Source organism: Strigops habroptila, chromosome 6 (genome assembly GCF_004027225.2).
Source record: "Strigops habroptila isolate Jane chromosome 6, bStrHab1.2.pri, whole genome shotgun sequence".
NCBI lineage: Eukaryota > Metazoa > Chordata > Aves > Psittaciformes > Psittacidae > Strigops > Strigops habroptila.
The window spans coordinates 63,258,211-63,275,231 of NC_044282.2; the positions used below are offsets into that span (position 1 = coordinate 63,258,211).

The 17,021-nt window shown below is 63.9% G+C and overlaps 2 protein-coding genes across 3 annotated transcripts; one reads left to right on the forward strand and one right to left on the reverse strand.

Annotated features, from left to right (window-relative positions):
- The first annotated feature begins 408 nt into the window (after positions 1-408).
- Positions 409-10,981, forward strand: GTF3C2 (general transcription factor IIIC subunit 2). 2 transcript variants are annotated; one of them, XM_030489311.1, is made up of 18 exons: positions 409-541; positions 723-1,104; positions 2,035-2,341; positions 2,834-2,928; positions 3,161-3,238; positions 3,635-3,733; positions 4,012-4,239; positions 4,414-4,525; positions 4,671-4,788; positions 6,375-6,406; positions 6,639-6,768; positions 7,329-7,473; positions 7,754-7,915; positions 8,376-8,463; positions 8,799-8,927; positions 9,251-9,382; positions 10,046-10,153; positions 10,280-10,981. In XM_030489311.1, exons 1-18 carry the CDS (start codon positions 409-411, stop codon positions 10,487-10,489), a joined length of 2,688 nt encoding a protein of 895 aa, XP_030345171.1. In that variant the 3' UTR covers positions 10,490-10,981. The 2 variants fall into 2 exon arrangements, with proteins under 2 accessions (XP_030345171.1, XP_030345172.1); XM_030489312.1 differs by lacking the exon at positions 4,012-4,239 and having other exon boundaries at positions 10,280-10,645.
- Positions 10,982-11,119: 138 nt separating this feature from the next.
- Positions 11,120-17,001, reverse strand: SLC30A3 (solute carrier family 30 member 3). The gene is made up of 9 exons (XM_030491187.1): positions 16,889-17,001; positions 14,246-15,410; positions 13,935-14,139; positions 13,718-13,864; positions 13,491-13,644; positions 12,738-12,948; positions 12,519-12,624; positions 12,056-12,190; positions 11,120-11,956 (listed from the first exon to the last, which is right to left on the reverse strand). The coding sequence occupies exons 1-9, from the start codon at positions 16,999-17,001 to the stop codon at positions 11,811-11,813; spliced, it is 2,382 nt and encodes a 793-aa protein (XP_030347047.1). The 3' UTR covers positions 11,120-11,810.
- Positions 17,002-17,021: the final 20 nt, after the last annotated feature.

Genomic DNA, 17,021 nt, shown 5'->3' on the forward strand with positions numbered 1-17,021 from the left:
AATGAGCTGCGCCTGGGCTACTGCGGTGGTTATAACCTCGGGCTCTAGGCGCACCACGGTGGTTTGTTCTGGCCCAGGCCTGCGCACGCTGCCGGCAGGAGGCGGGTGTTGGTGTCACAGATTCGTGACTCTGCTTGACCTCTCACGCCGCGGCTCGGTCCCGCTCTGCCGCACGGCGGGCGGATCCATCCCCTCGGTCACGCGCGGCCCCGCTTGATTCGGGTTCGCGGCTCCCGGCGGGGCGGGGAGCTGCGCGCGCCCACGCGGCCCCGTCACGTGGTTGCCGTTCGCTACTGACGTTTCCCGGCTGACGCCATCCACCTGCGCCGCCGCTTCCGCATCCGGTTCCGTGCTGGCGGCGCGGCCCGCAGCGGGGCGGCGGCTCCGGGAGCCCGTTGGGACCCGCCGATGGCGTCCAGCGCCTCCCGGGGGCCGCGCTGCCGGGAGCGGAGCCGCCGGGGCCGCTCGGCGCGGAGCTCGGTGGCCGGCGGGCGCAGCCGGAGCCGCAGCCGGGCGCGGGAGGGCGAGCCCCGGGCGCTCCGTACGTACCGGCGGCGGGGCGGGGCGGCGTGTGCCGGGTCTCCCCGGGCGTCCGGTGGCCCCGGCGTGTCCGTGTGTGTACCGCCGCCGGTGGCCTGGCAGTGGCAGCTCCCCTGGTTGCTGTGCCGGGGAGGCGAGCCCTGCTGTGTGTGCTCGTGCTAACTGTTGTTATTTTGGGGCAGGGGAACTGTCGCCGCTTGGAGATCTAGGTGCTTTGGCCCACTCTGAGGAGGGAGTAGAAGCTGCCAAGTCCTCAAAAAGACCTGTCCGAAATCAAAAACCCAAAGGCAGTCCCAGTGACCCCAATGGTCCAGCCCCTGCAGAGACTGAGGGTCATGGTGAGCCCTCAAGGACCTCTGAGAACGGGGCCGTGCTGCCCCTAAAGGCACCCGGGAAGCGCGGACGGAAGTCCAAGACGGAGATGCTGCTGCTGAAACTGTCTCAGGACCTGGAGTGCCCGACCCCGGAGCCCATCTGCGTGCAGAAGATGCTGGGAAGCAGCGAAACCGCGGAAGGTCTGGACACCTCCCCCGGCGGGCGCCCCAAGAGGCGAGCAGCTAAAGTGTAAGCAGGGGTCTGGGAGGGGATGCTGCGGGGAGATGGGGAAGGACAGGCAGACACCGCTCTTAGAGGGGTTCATGGAGACCTCTGCCTCGCCTGGGGAATCCCGGTGTCTTTTCTGAAAGACTGTCTCACGTTGGTGAGATAGACTGATTCCCCATGGAATGACCTTTTCCTGCTTTAAGAGAAGGTGTTTGGATCCAGGAGCACAAAGGTGGGGGAGACAGCAGGGGCTTCGATGAGCTTGCGTGCAGTGGGTCTCTGACGGCAGTGGGCTATCTGCAGAGAGGAAGAGGTTTCCTTGGTTCCTGATGAAGCCAGGAGGAGGCTTGTAAGGGAGGGAGCAGAACAAGCTGTGTGAGCCCCCACTGCTTAAAGTGCGGCCCTGGGGGAGCCTGTCTGCTACCCTGAGGGAGCCTGTGTGCTTTGGTCCCTCTGAAGGCAGCTCAGGCTGTCCCTGTGCTCTCCAAGTGCCTGCACAAGCCCTGGGGCTGCAAGGGCAGAGCTGGTGGGGTTGCAGCGCCCCAAGTTGCCTCGTTCTGCTGTGCAGAGGGAGGGTGTGGTGCCTGCAGCAGCATACCCAGTGCAGGAATTCCCTTTGCTGAGCACACTCACAGGAAGATCTCTGGCTTTCTGGCTGGCAAAGGGCCATGCACTGCTCTGCCTGCTGGATGCATTCCCTGCCTGCTGCCGGAGACCCGAGGAGGCTAGTGTTCCCTATGGAGGGGCAGGGGATGCTGGCTGCCCAAGTGGCCCAGAGGCTGGCATTGCATCCAGACGGGCTCTGCTGCAGCCTGTCTGGGCAGGGCTGGAACAAGTTCCTTACCCAGACCATGAGCTGGAGCAGCACATCTGCCTGGTCCTGGAGGGAGGGCTGGCTGGGCCCTGTGTGGTGCCTCCACTCACCTCTGGGAAATGCCTTTGGCGTCCCAGGGCTTTGCTGTACCTGCAGGAGCTGGCAGAGGAGCTGACATCGGTGTACCAACCTCCGGCTCTCACCGAGGGTGCCCAGGAGCCACAGCCAGAGCTTGAGCGTATCCAGAAGAAGCGTCGGAGCCGGAGGAGGAAGGAAGATGGAACAGATAGTGATGACCCTACACGAGATGCTGACTTTGTGCCCTCAAAGGAGATCTTGCTGCAGGCTGAGGAGGAGGAAGGGAGTGAGGAACCACTCAGTGAAGTGTCAGAGCCAGAGGTGGAGGTGCTCCGGGGACACAGTGGGAAGACATCATCTGCAGGGGTACGGGCAGGGTCTCTTCCTTAGCCACTTCTTACCTTTAGCCTGGCAAAGTGTCTGAGCTGTCCTCTGGTGTCCTCAGCCCCAGCTGTTTGGGGCAGGACAGCCCTGGAGCAGGACTTGGGGGTGGTACTTTGCCTCTCAGCCATGAATCTGGGCATGAGCTCTTTGGGCTTAAGTGTGGCCAGAGGCAGCTCCAAGTGGGAGTGGATGGGGACAGGAAAACAAATACTCCTGGGAGAAGTTGCAGGCATCTTGAGCTCCTCTTGAAGCTGGTGGGAGGTAAAGGCAGGGTCTTGGAGGTTGTCTTTAGTTCACTGAAGTCCCCAGAATGGGGCTTTGTATCTTTAGCATGACATGGTCTTGGTGACTGCTGTGGCTGGGGGGACCTCTGTGCTTGTGGGCTGCAGGACAGGCAGGTCCCCCACAGGAACATTTGGGCAAGCATAGGCAGCCCTGGCCAGGTCCCCACTCTGAGTCTGCTCTTGTGCCCAGAGATCCAAGCCCCAGTGCCGAGGCCTTGCTCCCAACGGCTTTCACAACTCCATCATGGCCCCAGTGGAGAAGTGCTCCAGCCTCACCTGCAGCCTGTGAGTGGGGGGCTCGGGATGGGCTGTGGGGAGCGGTGGCTGTTGGTGCCCTGGGTACTGTTGCTGTCAGAGGCATGAGGGCAAAGGAGTATCAGGACTGACATCAGGAATGTCAGCCAGGTCAAGAGGGGGATGAGGGAAAGGCAGGGGCTGAGATCCTTGGTGTGGGGCTGCCTGTGCTGCAGGCAGGGGCTGCGCCGGGCTGTCACTGATGTCTGGCACATCCCTGCAGGCGGGATCAGAAGTACTCGCAGTGGGAGTTTCCTGACTGGATCCCTTTGGCACACAAGTGGACGTGTCTCTCTGAAAGGTATCATTGGAGCAGTGTAAGAAGGGAGAGGGGCTCGGAGGGACGCACAGCACAGGTGCTGCCTGCACTCAGGCTGTGTGATGGGGCAAGTTCTGGCAACGTTCGGGCTAAGCTGGGGCAGGGAAAGAGCTGGTGGGGGGAACGAGGGCATGGTGGGTGCTGTACTCCTGCACCCTCAGGCAGGATCAGGCCCCAGCAGAAAGGATGGGGCCTTCTTATGGGCTTTGGGGGTTTCATGGACTTGGACATGGAATCTTAGCAGCCCTCTGGGTGTCCAGTGACAGGGCACACTAGGCTGTGCGGAGGCTTGGATGGGTGCTGGGGCATGGTGCTGTGCTGGCAGGTGACTGGGTGAGGGGTGGGGAGAAGTCCTCTCACCACCTCTTTCTTCCCCAGTGAAGCTGCGCCATACCTGCCAGCAGAGGAGAAGTCTCCTTTCTTCTCCATCCAGCGGGAGGGCATTGAAGACGACGGTGTCTTGTACAGGGTAAACAGGTCTGTGATGGGGTGCCCTGAGGCACTGCTGGGGTGGTGGCTGTCATGCCTGGGACAGGCAGAAACCCCCCAGGGCTGCTGTTCTGGCAGGTCTGAGAGCTGGGTGGGCACCCCAGGGCAGCAGGAGTGGCTGTGGGCTCAGCAGCCAGCCCTGGGCTCTCACCAGCCCTGTGCCAAGGCTCTGCACCAGCTGGGTTCTGCCCTGCCTGTCCCTTGTGCTCACACTCTGCAGCAGCTCTGCTCTTGCCCCATGCCCTTACCCACCTCCCTGCTGTCAGGTTCAGCTCCCTGCAGCCCCATGAGGAGCGCCTGGATGTGTCCTTCTTCGTGGGTGGCCCTGTGTGGGCCATGGAGTGGTGCCCATCCCCGGAGGGCTCAGCGGCCTCTCAATACGTGGCTGTCTACTGCCACAGGAGCATGGAGGAGACGCACAGCGTGGCTGGGCTCCACGGGGGCCCCGCGCTCCTGCAGCTCTGGGGCCTGGGCACACTGCAGCCAGAGCAGGGGTGAGTGGATGGTGAGGTTCATCCTCTCCCAGAGCCGTCAGCCACGGCCTGAACCCTGCAGGGGCTGTGCTAGTAGCCAGCTTTGCTGCTGGTGTACACTGGAAGCTGCTGGTGTATACTGGAACTGCTGGGCACCAGCTGCTGTGTTCTTCATGGCTCAACCCATGCCTGCAGCTCTGCCAACAAAGCTGGGCTGGCTTACGCCATTGCTGCTGATCACGGCTGCGTCTGGGACATGAAGTTCTGCCCTAGCGGTGCCTGGGAGCTGCCCACCGCTGCCAGGAAGGTGAGTGTGCTGATGGAAGAGCTACTCAGGCCCTAGGAACCACCTTTGGTTTACCCCAGGGTTCCTAAGTCAATGTGCTTGCTAAAGCCTTGCCTTCCCAGGCTGGGGACAGTGACCCTGTGGCTGAACCTGTGTTGTTCCGCAGCACCCACAGATGAGCCGGCTGGGCCTGCTGGCTGTGGCTTTCTCAGATGGCAAGGTGGTGCTGTACTCCCTCCCGCATCCCAGGGCCCTGCAGCGCTCCAAGAGAACCCAGGTAAAAGGTAGGAAGAGCTGCGCCGCCGGGCAGCGTGTCCTGGCCCTCATCCCACTGTGCCGGGCTGGGCAGCGTGTGAGCCCTGGGGCTGGGGCCCCTCTGCCTGCGCGTGAGGGAGCCTGCTCTGCTGTGCCGTGGGGCTGGGGCACAGCTGTGGGGCAGCGGGACTATGCTCGGGCCAGTGCTGCCCTTCCCAAGAGCTGTGTGCAGTGGGGCAGCAGACATGGCATGACTCCAGGCTTGGGACCAGCAGCTGCTGCTGCTCCCAACCTGGCTTCTAGCAGAGGGGCACGGCAGGTGGGGAGTCAGGCTGCTTTTTGGTGTCAGAGGATGTCAAAGTGCTGCTAACCAAGGATGCTGTGGGGCATGGTTCCTCAGCAGCCCTGCCTGAGGCTGGGTGCACTGAGAGGGTGCTGTCAGCAGCAGTGCTGTGGCCACAGTGGGTTTGTAGGGCGAGGCATACCTGCAGTAGTGTGTTCCCAAGCCTTTCCCCACCTTGCTGCTTGCTGTTGGGAGTGTGTCTTCTTGTGGCAGAGCTGCTTATTCCAGCCTGGCTCAAGCTGTTTGTTGGTAGCAGGGATCTGGGGCTCTGAGCACTTGGCTTGCCTCGGGCTAATGGTGCTTGTAATAGTCTCATCTGCTGGGAGCCTGGGGAGATTGATGGTCTGCGTTCTGCTTGTGGTTGCTCAGCCGTGGCCGACAGCCCGCACCGCACGTCTGTGGGTGACAATGGGAAATGGGCTCCCTGCACCTGAACGTGGCTGCCGACCCCCAGCAGCACCAGCCTCGCACCATGTGCTGGCGCTGCCTTTCCCGACCCCCTCTCTGAGCGCCGGCTCCGGGTGGTTTGCGCCGGCTGCCGCAGCCACCACGTCAGGAGCTTGCGGCAGGCGCGGATCCTTCCCCAGCCTGCAAAGCTCCTGTGGACAGGCCAGGTCCTGTCACGTAGCGTCAGCCAGGCTGCGGCTGCACGTACTGTCCTTGTGCTTCCCAGCCGGGCTGGAGGTGATCCTGCTTTGCAGCTGCAGGATCAGTGCCAGACTGCAGCACTGCTAGGAGCTCCTGGGTCGGCATGGCATGATGTGGCTGCACCGGCTTTCCCAGGGCTCCAGGTACCCACACCTGGTGTTGCTGCCTGGCAGAGCCCAGGGCTGTGCTCTGTGCCATGCCCTGGCTGTCACAGAGGTGCCAGAGAAGATGCATGGCTCCTCCGTATCTCTGCAGGACACCGCCTCCGCTTGCGGCTGTCAGGCGCTGGGGTGTAGACGTACTTGTCTGGCGCTTGCTGTGCCTGAGGACAGCCTTTCACCGCGGGGGGGGGAGGGCCCTTCTGCCCCAAGAGGTGCATGACAGGGTCCCCACAGCTTTTGTGTCATTTTACTGGTGAGGGAGATTGTCCAGCAGACAAAGCTGGTGCATGGGGAGCCCTGCAGGCACTTTGTCCTGAGCTGTTTGGGTGCAGGGGTTTGCACAATCTGCCCTCCCCAGGAGTGGCTGTCCTGGAGCAGTGAGCCAGGCTGCTGAGCAGCTCCTGCCGCAGGGAGCTTCTGGGAGAGCTGGTGCCTGTCCTGACCCTCCTCTGCTCTCTTCTAGATGGGTCCTTCCACAAGCACATTATCTGCAAGGTCAGTGTTCTCTACCACTGCGGTCCCCCATCGGGGCTGGCACCAGTGAGCCTCCTGGCTGGGGCAGATGGGAGAGCTGGGAAGGGCATCGAGGCCCCTGTGGAGCTCGCCGCTCCCAGCTTTTTGGGGTGACAGAGGAGAGCCATGCTCCCAACCCTGGGTGTCCCCAGCTCTTGGGACATGAATGGCACCAGCATGGGCATGTGACTGATGGCTGTCCTTTGGCCTCCAGGTGCAGTGTATTGCCACGCTCCAGGTGGGCTCTATCCAGGCAGGGAATGTGTCTGAGTGCGGCCAGTGCTTTAGCCTCTCGTGGATGCCATCCAAGCCCCATCATTACCTTGCAGCTGGTTTTTATGATGGTGAGTACCCCACAGTGCACAAGAAGGGCCTGCATCCCATGGCAGAGCCTTTGGGAAGCAGCCCTTGCCCTGCAGCAGGTAGAGACACACGTGGAGCTTTGTGCTCCTTCAGCCTCGGGCAGGAAAGGGGGAAACCTGAGGATGAGTATGGGGGCAGCGTTGGGGTGAGGAGCAGCAAGTGGTGGGTACTGTGCAGGAACCTGCCTGTCCCTGGGACAGGGGAAAAACTTATTGTAGGCTGGCCACAGACTCCTTCATGTACCTTCCAGCGCCAGGACGTGGCTCTGGCTTAATCCACATGCATCTGACTTGCATGGATGCAGTATTGTGTCTGGCTTCAGGCAATCCACAGCGCTCTGCTGCGCTGCCAGGACCTGCCGTACCTGAGCCATCCTGTTGTGCTCTAAGCCCCAGCTCCAGCACTGGCTCAGCTGCTGGGTCTCTCGGCTCCTGCAGTCCCTGCCTGTGCTGCTGCCTGTCCCCCAGACCCACATGCTCCCAGCTGCAGCACTGGTGAAGTCATAGGGCAGCTCCTCATGGGCACAGGTCTCATCCCGCAGGCACTGTGGCTGTCTGGAACCTGCTCACCAAGTCCCTGCTGCAGTGTGTGCACCAGCCTGATGGCTCCCTCAAGCTCTATCCTTTCCAGTGCTTTCTAGCCCATGACCACGCAGTCCGGAGCATCGAGTGGTGCAAGGCTGACAGGTGAGGGCAGGGGTGCTGGCGATGGTGTAGGCACTGCCTGGGAGAGCAGGCTCACTCCTGCAGATGAGGGTCCTTTGCCAAGATGGGCTTGAGAGGATTTGGTGCTGATGGCACTTGGTCCTCTGAGGCACTGAAGAGGTTGGGTTGGGCTTTCTGGGGTTGAGCCACTGCCTGGGGGAGCAGCATTGTTCTGCGGGACTGGGGCCAGCCTGTGCATGCAGCAGGGACGGGGCATGGCTCTGCCCTGGGGTCTCAGTGCTGCCTTTCTCCTGGTTCTCAGCAACTTCCTGGTCACGGCAGGGAGCGACCGTAAGATCAAGTTCTGGGACCTGCGGCGGCTCTATGAGCCCATCAACAGCATCAAGCGGTTCCTCAGCACCGAGGTAGCCTGGCTGCTGCCCTACAATGGGGTCACCGTGGCCCAGGACAACTGCTATGCCTCGTGAGTGCCGGGGCCATGGTGGTACCTGCTCTGTGCCTGGCGGCCAGCCAGGCTGGGGTTTGATCTTACTCCCCAGAGGCGTCTCTCGTTTCTCCCTCCCTGGGAGTGTCCAACTGTGCCATGGTGAGGGCAGGCTCTGCTCGTGCTGGGTCTCACCATATCCTGGGGCACAAGCAAGGTGGGTGAGGGGAAGGATGGAGGCCCCTGAATCGGCTGGGCAATGGGGCTCCTGTGTGGGCCCGGGTTGACACAAGTTGGCAGAAGTGTTCTGGGGTCTTGGTGTGTTCTCACCCTCTGGGAGCTGCCCTGGGGTAACTCATGATGGCTGTGACATGCTGCTGGAGTGAGGACAACCCCCCTTCATCTGCCTGGGTCCCTGAAGTCTCTGGGGAGCTGAGCTCTTGCAGTTTTGGGGTGACACCATAGATCTCTATCGTCATCTGTTCCCTTTCTGTTGCAGTTACGGTCTCTGTGGGATCCACTACATTGATGCAGGGTACTTGGGCTTCAAGGCTTATTTTGTGGCACCTCGCAAGGGGACTGTGTGGGTAAGAGGCTGGTGCAGGGCAGTTCTGTCCTGGGTCCATGTCAGAGGCATGGGCACATGCCCCACACTGAGGGTCAGCTGGGTCCTGCAGCTCCCAGGCAGGGGTGACACAGCCCGGCTGTGTGAGGCCCCGGCTCCTAGGTTACCCTTTGCTCCTCGGACAAGGGACCATGGCCACTGTGTGAGGTGCTGTCCCTACCTGTGTCCAAGCTGGCTGCACTTCGGAGCCCATCCCTCCCCGGGGGGTGGAAGGTGGTGGTGGTGCTGCTGCAGCCTGGCTGGGGGTGGTGGGGAGCCCACTGGGACCCTGTGCTTTAGAGATGTCTGTTCCTGCAGAGCATATCTGGCTCAGACTGGCTAAACACAGTGGCTGCAGGAGACATCACCGGTGAGCTGGTGGCTGCGGTGCTGCCCGACCTGGCCATCAACCCTCTCAACGTCAAGCGGTCTTCAGACCGTAGATTTGTAAGTGATCATCATGCTTGGCAGGGCCCGTTCCTGACACATGGGGCTGGGCAGGGTGGGAGTTGTGTTCCTGGGTCATGGGAAGAGTATTCTGAGCCGGCCTCAGGGCCTCTGCTGCCCCACACATGTGTGAGCATGTCATGGATGCGCGTCCTTCATGCCCACATAGGTGCTGCGTGGTGGGGAAGGGCAGTGGTGACAGCCTTGATCTTGGGGATCCTGGGGCAGGGCTCCTGGGGCCCCCAGCCCTGCTCAGTCCTTGGTGGTCCCTGTCTGCGGAGGAGCACATGGACCCCCTGCACTGAGCCCCATCTTGCCCACAGCCTGTCTACAAAGCTGACCTGCTGCCCTGCAGCCCCGACGGGTCAGGGGGTGGTGAGCAGGCATTGCCACTGACCAGGCGCTACAGCGAGATGGTGACCAAGAGCTACATCCGATTTCGGGACACAGACCTGGTAGGAGGGGCAGGGGGCAGGCCTGGGGCTGGGTGGTCCTGGCCATGAGTGGGACCTGTGGGCGTGGGGCTGGGGCTTGTGGGGCTGGGGCTTGTGGGGCTGGGGCTGGACAGTGGGAGCAATAGGGCGAGGAGATGCTGCTCAGGTGTTGTGGCAGCCCCTCACCTCTGGTGGAGCCCCAGCTGACTGCCCTGAGAGTGTAGGGATGGGCTGCCCCCTGCTTGGTTGCAGGGCAGTGGGGGCGTGGCTGTGGGCATCAGTCCCAGGCAGAGCTGCACTCTTGGTGTCATGGCTGTGGCAGCAGTCTGGCATGCCCAGCCCTGGCAAGGAGATTGTGAGGGGTCACAGCCTGCCTGCACCCCGCTCCCCAGTGTTCCAAGCTGTGTTCGGGATGTCAGCATGGGGTGCCAGGGCCAGGCTGTGCTCAAGGGCCCTCTAGAGAGTGGGGTCTGCCATGCTGCAGCCCCCTTGCCCTGGCCCTCCCTAGGGTCTGGCTTCTCTTACCCTGGGCTGTGGCTGTTTGGTGGGTGACCCTGGGGGCACCCCGTGCCCCCTGGCTGAGCAGCCCCTGCCCCTGTGGCAGTGCTGGTGGTGCCGGCACCGCTGTGCACTCAGCACTCCTGCCCCAGGCACACAGCCCATCGCCGTGCCACCCCTTCACAGCGCAGCTTCAAGAACTTCCCCAGCCGGGAGCCCATGCGCAGGATGCACACGCAGGAGGTGAAGGCAGAACTGAGCCTCGACCGCCTGCAGCTAGAGTCCCTGCACAAGGTGAGAGAGCCCCAGGAGGCTGTGGCTGCTGCAGGCAGGGTCTGCCTCTAGCCCACTACCCCTGGTGCTTACCAGGTGCTGGGATCCTGGGGCTCCCTCCCTCCTGACCCCCTTTTCCTCCCGAAGGTGCGCTTCAGCCCCAACCTGGACTCGCATGGGTGGCTGGTGTCAGCGGGGCAGGCGGGCATCGTGCGGGCACACTGCATGGTGGGGCTGGCCTCCGGTGTGAGCCGACAGCTCCTGCCAGAGCGCCGTGCCCGCTTCAGCTCCCTCTATGGGGATGAGCCTGGCAGCCCCAGCCCCACCGAGTGCTCCCCGCTGCTGCAGGCAGAGTAGCACCGAGTGCTCCTCACGCTGCTGCCGTGTGTTCTCGCCCCAGGCAGGAGTTGGCTGGGACAGGCTGTGCTGTCTGGGGGGGCTGTGTACCCCCTCTCGGTGCTTCTTACCCTCTGGGTCCCACCTCAGGGGAGGGACGGCTGTTCCTGGCTGTCACCGGGGATGCTCAGGACACTTGTCCTTGTGCTCTGGGCCCAGGAGGATCCTTTTGCGCTGTTTGGTGCAGGGAGGGGGGGTGTTGGGACTGGTGCATGTCCCTGGCTTGAGCTGTGGTTCTTGGGGCCTGATGCCAGGGAAGCATCCGTAGATCCCTGCCTGTGTGGAGCTGTGCTTGTGCTGACGCCTCCCCTCCCTGTGCAGGTGCAGGGGGCTGGGGGAGCCCAGCCATGTCCTGAGCAGGGCTGATGGGGCCGGTGAGGGGGCCGGCAGCTCTGGAGTTGCTCACATTGAGCCTGTGTTCAGCTGTGCAGTAAACGTGGTTTGTTTTGTAAAGGTTGTTTGTGGTGCTGGCACAGGGCCACGGGGTGGGCGCTGGTACCTGGGGTGGCTGTGTCCCCCACTCTGCTCTTGTGGGGTGCCGGCGCTGTCCCCCCTCCCAGTCCCCTCCTGGCTGCGTGTGCCGCTGCTGCTGCTCTCCAACAAGTTTATTGGTGGCTGTGGACTCTGCCACCGCCCGCTGGACTCTGCACAAAGAGATGGACAGAGAGACAGACACACACACACACTGACAGGTGCGACAGACACAGAATCACAACGGCGGGGAAAGATCAGGCCAAGGCATGGCAGCATCTGGCCCAGCCTTGGCTAGGAGGCAGGGAGCAAGGCCAGGGCTGCCCTCACCCTACACACCAGCAGCAGCTCCCCTGGCTCCCCTGCAGCCTGGGTACCAGCAAACCCAGGGTCAGGGGGGCGGTGGGGCAGCCCCTGTGGCGCTGGCGGAGTGGAGTCAGAGCCAGATCTGGCTTCCACTGCTCCCCCAGGGGATGTCCCTACCTGCCCTTGCTCCTGACGGGTAAAGCAGGGCTCCAGGGGGGACATGTGATGGAGCAGGATACTCCTCCTCCTCCTTTGGAGCTGCTCCCAGCACAGCTGGGGCTGGAGGATCCTGGGGGAGCCCCTGTGCTGCTGGGGGCCAGGCTGTGTGTCTCCCCTGGGACACTACACATGGGGACACTGTCCCACCCCAGGGCTCTGAGGGTGCAACACAAGGACAGGAGCCCGAGTGCTGTACCCCGTGCTCCAGGGACAGCTCCTGGGGTGTGGGGTTGTGGCCAGGCCTGACCCAGTGCTGCAGCAGGCAGGGGTCTCGGGCACAAAGGTGTCAGGCGCAGGGGTCCTGGCAGTGCTGGCAGCCCACCATCTCCTCCTGGTACCGCTCCACTTGCACCGTGCATGATGCAAAACCGAACTTGCTCTGCAGCTGGGTGGTGGCTTCGTGCAGCACCGTCTCGAGGTCAGCGCTGGTGTCTGGGGATGGTAACACAGTGGGGTTAAGCCCTGGCGTTGAGGCAGTCAGTGGGTCCTTCGGCTGTGCCCTGGGGTCCACAGTGCTCATGGGGCACTCACCAACAGCCACGTGTACCGACATGGCGTGGTGGCTCAGCGTCAGGGCCCAGAGATGCAGGTCATGGACACCCTTGACCCCATTCACCGCCAGCAGCATCTCCTTCACTGCATCGAACTCGAGGCCCCGTGGTGTCCCTGCCAGCAGTGCCTGGTCACAGGGAGCCACCCCCAGCCCCATACTGGGGTCAGGGCTGGTGGTGGGAGCAGGCAGGGGTGGGTTTGGGGCTGCCCCAGGCTGTGACCAGACTGGGGATGGTGGCTCCAAGGTGAGGTGACCTCTCACCACGGCCATTTGCCTGGGGAGGTCAGGGGAGGGAGGGAAGGATGGGAGGGTGGGCTGGGTTGTGGCTGGGTGGGGGGTGAGCTGCCATGTACGGAAGGGGCTGTGGCAGCTGCAGCCACAATGAGCTCCTGCACCCTCCCTTGTGCCCCTGGTCCTGCACCCTCCTCACCCACTGCTCACCTTCCATGAGGACTCTAAAGACATCCCTGAGGATGGTGAAGGTGGAGCCAAGGACAAAGACTGAGAAGAAGAGGGTGCTGATGGGGTCTGCAATCTTGTACTGGGGCTGCAGAGAGCAGGGTCTGTGTGAGGCTTGGGGGCAGAGCTGAGCTGGACACCTGGGCATGGGGCTGAGGGAGCTGTTCCCACAGGCAGTGGAGGCAAGTCTAGCCTGGGCACCTTGAAGTAGATGATGGTGGCAGCCACAAGGACACTGATGCTCTGCAGTAGGTCACCCACCACATGAACGAAGGCTGCACGGACACTGGTGCTTCCAGGTAGGGGGGCATGGCTGGGCAGGCAGCCCCCGGTGCTCTCCAGCTGCTCATAGCCCTCTGTGCTGTGGCTGTGGCCATGGCTGACGGGAGACTGGTGCAGGATGTAGGCCATGCTGGGGAGAGCAGGGCAGGCTCAGCGCTGTGCTGGGCAGGACGCAGTGGCCCCGCTGGCCCTGCCTGGACCCTCACACAGACAACGGTGGCTGGGCATCACAGGCAAAAGGGACACAGGAAGGCACTCCTGTGCCCCAGGACGGGGGAGAGGTGTGGGGCAGGGTCTCACCATGTGGCAGGGCTGGAGGCGCAGCAGGGACGGGGCACTCAGCATAGCAGGAAGGTTTGTGGGGCCAGGGCTCAGACTGGGCATGGGGGCAGGGCTGAGGGGCGTGCTGCTTGGGGAGGCCAGGGGATATGGGGCTAGAGGATGTACGTACATGGGCTGGAAGCTGGGAGAATATGGGGGACAGAATAGGGGGAGGCAGTGCTTGGGGATATGAGGTTGGTGCACAGAGACAGAAGGTGACCTGGGGGCCAGGGCTGGGGGTCTTGGGGTACCAGGGGCAGCCATGGGGCAGCGGTGTGGGAGGGGAGGCCAAAGTTCAGGCTGGGGGTGTGCAGGGGGATGTGGGTATGCACAGCCCCATGTGGGACGTACACCAGGTTGACGCCAACGGCGCTGGCAGATGTAGCCAGCATGGCTCGTGCCTCGATCTCGTAGTCATTGCTGATGATGCGGGCAGCTGCCAGGTAGACAAGGGCCCCGGTCATGACCCATATGGAGAGGACAGAGGCCAGTGCACCCAGTGTTTCTGCAGGACAGGAGCCATCAGGACCCATCCTGGCTGCAGTGCTCCCATGGAGCCTTGTGTCCCCTCAGCTTACCTGAGCGGTGCCAGCCGAAGCTCATAGTCTTGGTGGGTGGGTGAGTGGAGACCCAGAGGGAGAAGAGGCTGACGGACATGCTGCCTATGTCTGTCAGCAGGTGGGCCGCATCTGTCATGATGGCCAGGCTGTGTGCCAGATACCCACCTGCGGGCACAGGGCAGCTGGTACCCAGTGCTGGGGCAGCCACCCATCCCCATCCCTGTCCCACTGTTACCTATCACCTCCCCGATCATGAAGATGCAGCAGACAGTGCAGGCAACACTCAGCTGCCGGCAGGCCTGGAGCCTGCCCCGACCCGGGCTGGGGGCACGGGGGCTGCAGCAGCAGTGGGGAGCTGGAGCTGGGGGTCCCGGCGGTGCCAGGGGGTCCTGGGAGCCTGCAAACAGACTGGGGGCGGGGGTCACTGCCGGCCGCACCGGCTACCAGAACCCCTGCCCGGCACCCCCGGGAGCTGCCCGGAGCTCCTGGTGGCCGAGCGCCATCGTCCCTCCCAGCCCCGGTCTGTTCCGTGCGATGCCGGCATACCCCCGGAGCGGGGCCCGTCGCGTGCCCCTCGGAGCCTCGCGACCGGCGTCTCCCGCTGCCGCACCGGGGTTCGCGGCCGGGGCGCTGGCAGTGTACGAAGAAGCCGGGCGCGCCCGTCGGGACGAGCAGCCGCGGAGCTGCCGGAGGAGCCGGGGCCGTCCCCAGCGCACCGGCTGCACGGCGGAGCCGCGGGGAGCCCAGTCGGGGGTGGAGGGTGGCGTGGCCGGTGCGGGAGCGGGCGCCTGCGGCGGAGGTGACGGTGGGACCGAGGTGTTGGGTCTGGGGCCGGGCTGCTGGACGGGGCACTAGCGCGGGACGTGAGGCGTGGGAAGCGGGCGGCGGAGGCGGGGGCCGGCGTGCGGGAGAGGTGGGCGAGGGACCGGGGCTGGGGCGTTGATGCATGGAGCAGCAGTGCGGGAGGGCGGATGGACGGTACCGGTGTGGGTGGGTGACGCTTGGGCGCCGGTACCAGCCAGACGGACACCCGAGGGGGGAACGGGGCCGGCGCACAGGTTCCGCTTGAACGGAGGTGCCGGTGTCTGGGGTGAAGGTGCCAGTGCACGGACGGTCGGGGCTGGCTCGGGGTCTGCGGAGGTGCTGATGTCTGTGTCGGATGAAGGCGCGGGGGTGGGGGGTACAGACGTGCTGGCGGGTACTGGTGCCAGGGGATGCCGAGGACTGGGGGAGGTGGGCACTGCGGGACGTGCCGGGAGCTTGCGGGCCCGGGGGATGGGACCTGGCGCTGCCGGAGGGGATAGAGCCGGGGGTGAGGGCATGCGGGACGATGGGGGGTGATGGAGATGCCGGGAGTGATGTGGGAGCCCAGTGCGGGCTGTGCGGGTGCGTGGGATCAATGCAGGTGCAGGGAGTGATGGAGGTGGTGGTGTCGGGGTTGCCTGGGGCACTGGGAGGTGGTTCTACCAGTGCCGGGGTTATGGGGTGCCGGGGGTGGCGGTGATGGGGGTGATGGAAGTGCCGGGCGATGGGGTGCCGGTGCTGGCGGTACCTCTTGAGGCGCAGGCTGCCGTCGGCGCGGCTGCCCCGCGGGCTGACCAGGCGGGAGCTCTCGGTGCCGGTCGGGGGCTCCATGCCGCGGGCGAGCAGCACGGCGGGCACCCGCCGCCGGACTGCCGCGGCCCCGCCCCCCTGCCGAGGCCCCGCCCCCCTGCCGAGGAGGGAGGGACCGGAGCCCCCCGGGCACCCCGCGGCGGGGGAGGGAAGGGGGACGGCCGCGGACCCGCTGAGACACCGGTTAGAGGCACGGGGCGGGGGCAGTGGAGCCGCAGGACACTGCACCGGAGCTGCTCGGCTCCCGGGGGAGGCACGGAATGGTGGTTAACCGGGTGCTCTGGTTAACTTGTGCAGGGGGCTGGTAGGCTGTGGGAAGCTGCTGGGCTACGTGGGCGCTGCTGGAGCGTGGGGGGCCGCTTTTGCACCTCGGGGATATCCAGGGGGTTGATGAGAGAACACATCCTGGAGACCACTTCTGAGCATGTGAGCACGGACAAGAAACCCACCTGGAATCTGGAGAAGCCAGCACGGCTTCCCCAAGGGATGGTCATGCCTTACCGTGTCACTGACGACCTGGAGATGGGGGGAGTGTGTGGACATCATCTGCCTGGACCTTGGTGGGGTTTGGGCACCATGTCCTCTAAGATCCTCCTGGAGAAGCTGTGGCAGTGTGGGCTGGATGAGCAGGCAGGAAAGTGCATTGAATACTGACTGCATAGCCAGGTCCAGGGGGTGATCTGTGGCACAAAGGCTAGCCAGTAATGACTGGTGTACCACCAGGGTCAGTACTGGGTCCAGTCCCATTTAACATCTTTGTGAATGATCTGGATGCTGGGGCAGGTTTGCAGGTGACCCCAAGCTGGAAGGAGCAGCTGTACACGAGGGTTGGGCTGCTCTATCATGCAGAGGGACCGAGACAGGTAGAGAAATGGGCTGACAGAACCTCAGGAAGTTCAGCAAGGGGAAGTGCAAAGTCCTGCTCCTGGCCAGGAATAAACCCACCACACCAGCACGTGCTGTGGGCTGCCCAGCAGGAAAGCAGCTCAGCAAAGGCCCCGGGGTCCTGGTGGACACAGAGTTGACCATGAACCCTTGCTGCAAAGGTGGCAAATGGTCTCTTGGGCTGCATTAGAAAAAACATTGCCAGTTGAGGGGGGTGATGATGTTTCCCAGCTCAGCACTGATCACCCTGGGAGGACTGGGCCCAGCGCTGGGCTCCCAGTGCAAGAGGGACATGGGCAGACTGGAGATCTCAAGTCTATGAGAGGCCACCAAGGTGCTGGAGGGACTGGAGCATCTCTGCTGTGGGGAAAGGCTGAGGGAGCCAGGACAGCTCAGCTTGGAGCAGAGCAGGCTCTGGGGGATGGAATCCGTGTCTGTAAATACCTGCAGGGAGGGGATGAGGAAGAGGGAGCCAGGCTCTTCCAGCGGTGCCCAGGATTAGAGGTCACGGGTACACACCGGGCACAGGGAGTGTCCCCCTGGACACGCTCCCCCGTGCGCGGGTGACACGGGCACGGGCTGCCCAGGGTGGCGGGAGGGTTCTAGGTCCCTGGAGGCTCTGGCCGTGCTCCCGGGCAGCGGCTGCGGGGCACTGAACGGGACAGGGCCGGGTTCCGCTATCCCCATTACCCGCTGTCCCGGTTCCCGCGGGTGCCCACGTGTGGCGGGGGCGTGGCGGGGCCGCGGGGGCCGCCGGGAGCCGCGTGCAGCAGCGGCCCGTCCCGGCAGCCCCCGCGGCCCATCCCGAACCCCCCGGCCCGCG

Bases quoted from the DNA above. Each gene is read 5' to 3' on its own strand.
- GTF3C2 (XM_030489311.1), top strand. From the start codon at position 409: ATGGCGTCCAGCGCCTCCCGGGGGCCGCGCTGCCGGGAGCGGAGCCGC. The intron at 7,474-7,753 runs GTGAGGGCAGGG...CCTGGTTCTCAG, and splicing joins GAGTGGTGCAAGGCTGACAG to CAACTTCCTGGTCACGGCAG. The intron at 10,154-10,279 runs GTGAGAGAGCCC...TTCCTCCCGAAG, and splicing joins AGCTAGAGTCCCTGCACAAG to GTGCGCTTCAGCCCCAACCT.
- SLC30A3 (XM_030491187.1), bottom strand. From the start codon at position 17,001: ATGGGCCGCGGGGGCTGCCGGGACGGGCCGCTGCTGCACGCGGCTCCC. The intron at 15,411-16,888 runs GTAATGGGGATA...CCTCCTCGGCAG, and splicing joins CGCGGGAACCGGGACAGCGG to GGGGGCGGGGCCTCGGCAGG. The intron at 14,140-14,245 runs GTATGCCGGCAT...GGGTTCTGGTAG, and splicing joins CGACGGGCCCCGCTCCGGGG to CCGGTGCGGCCGGCAGTGAC.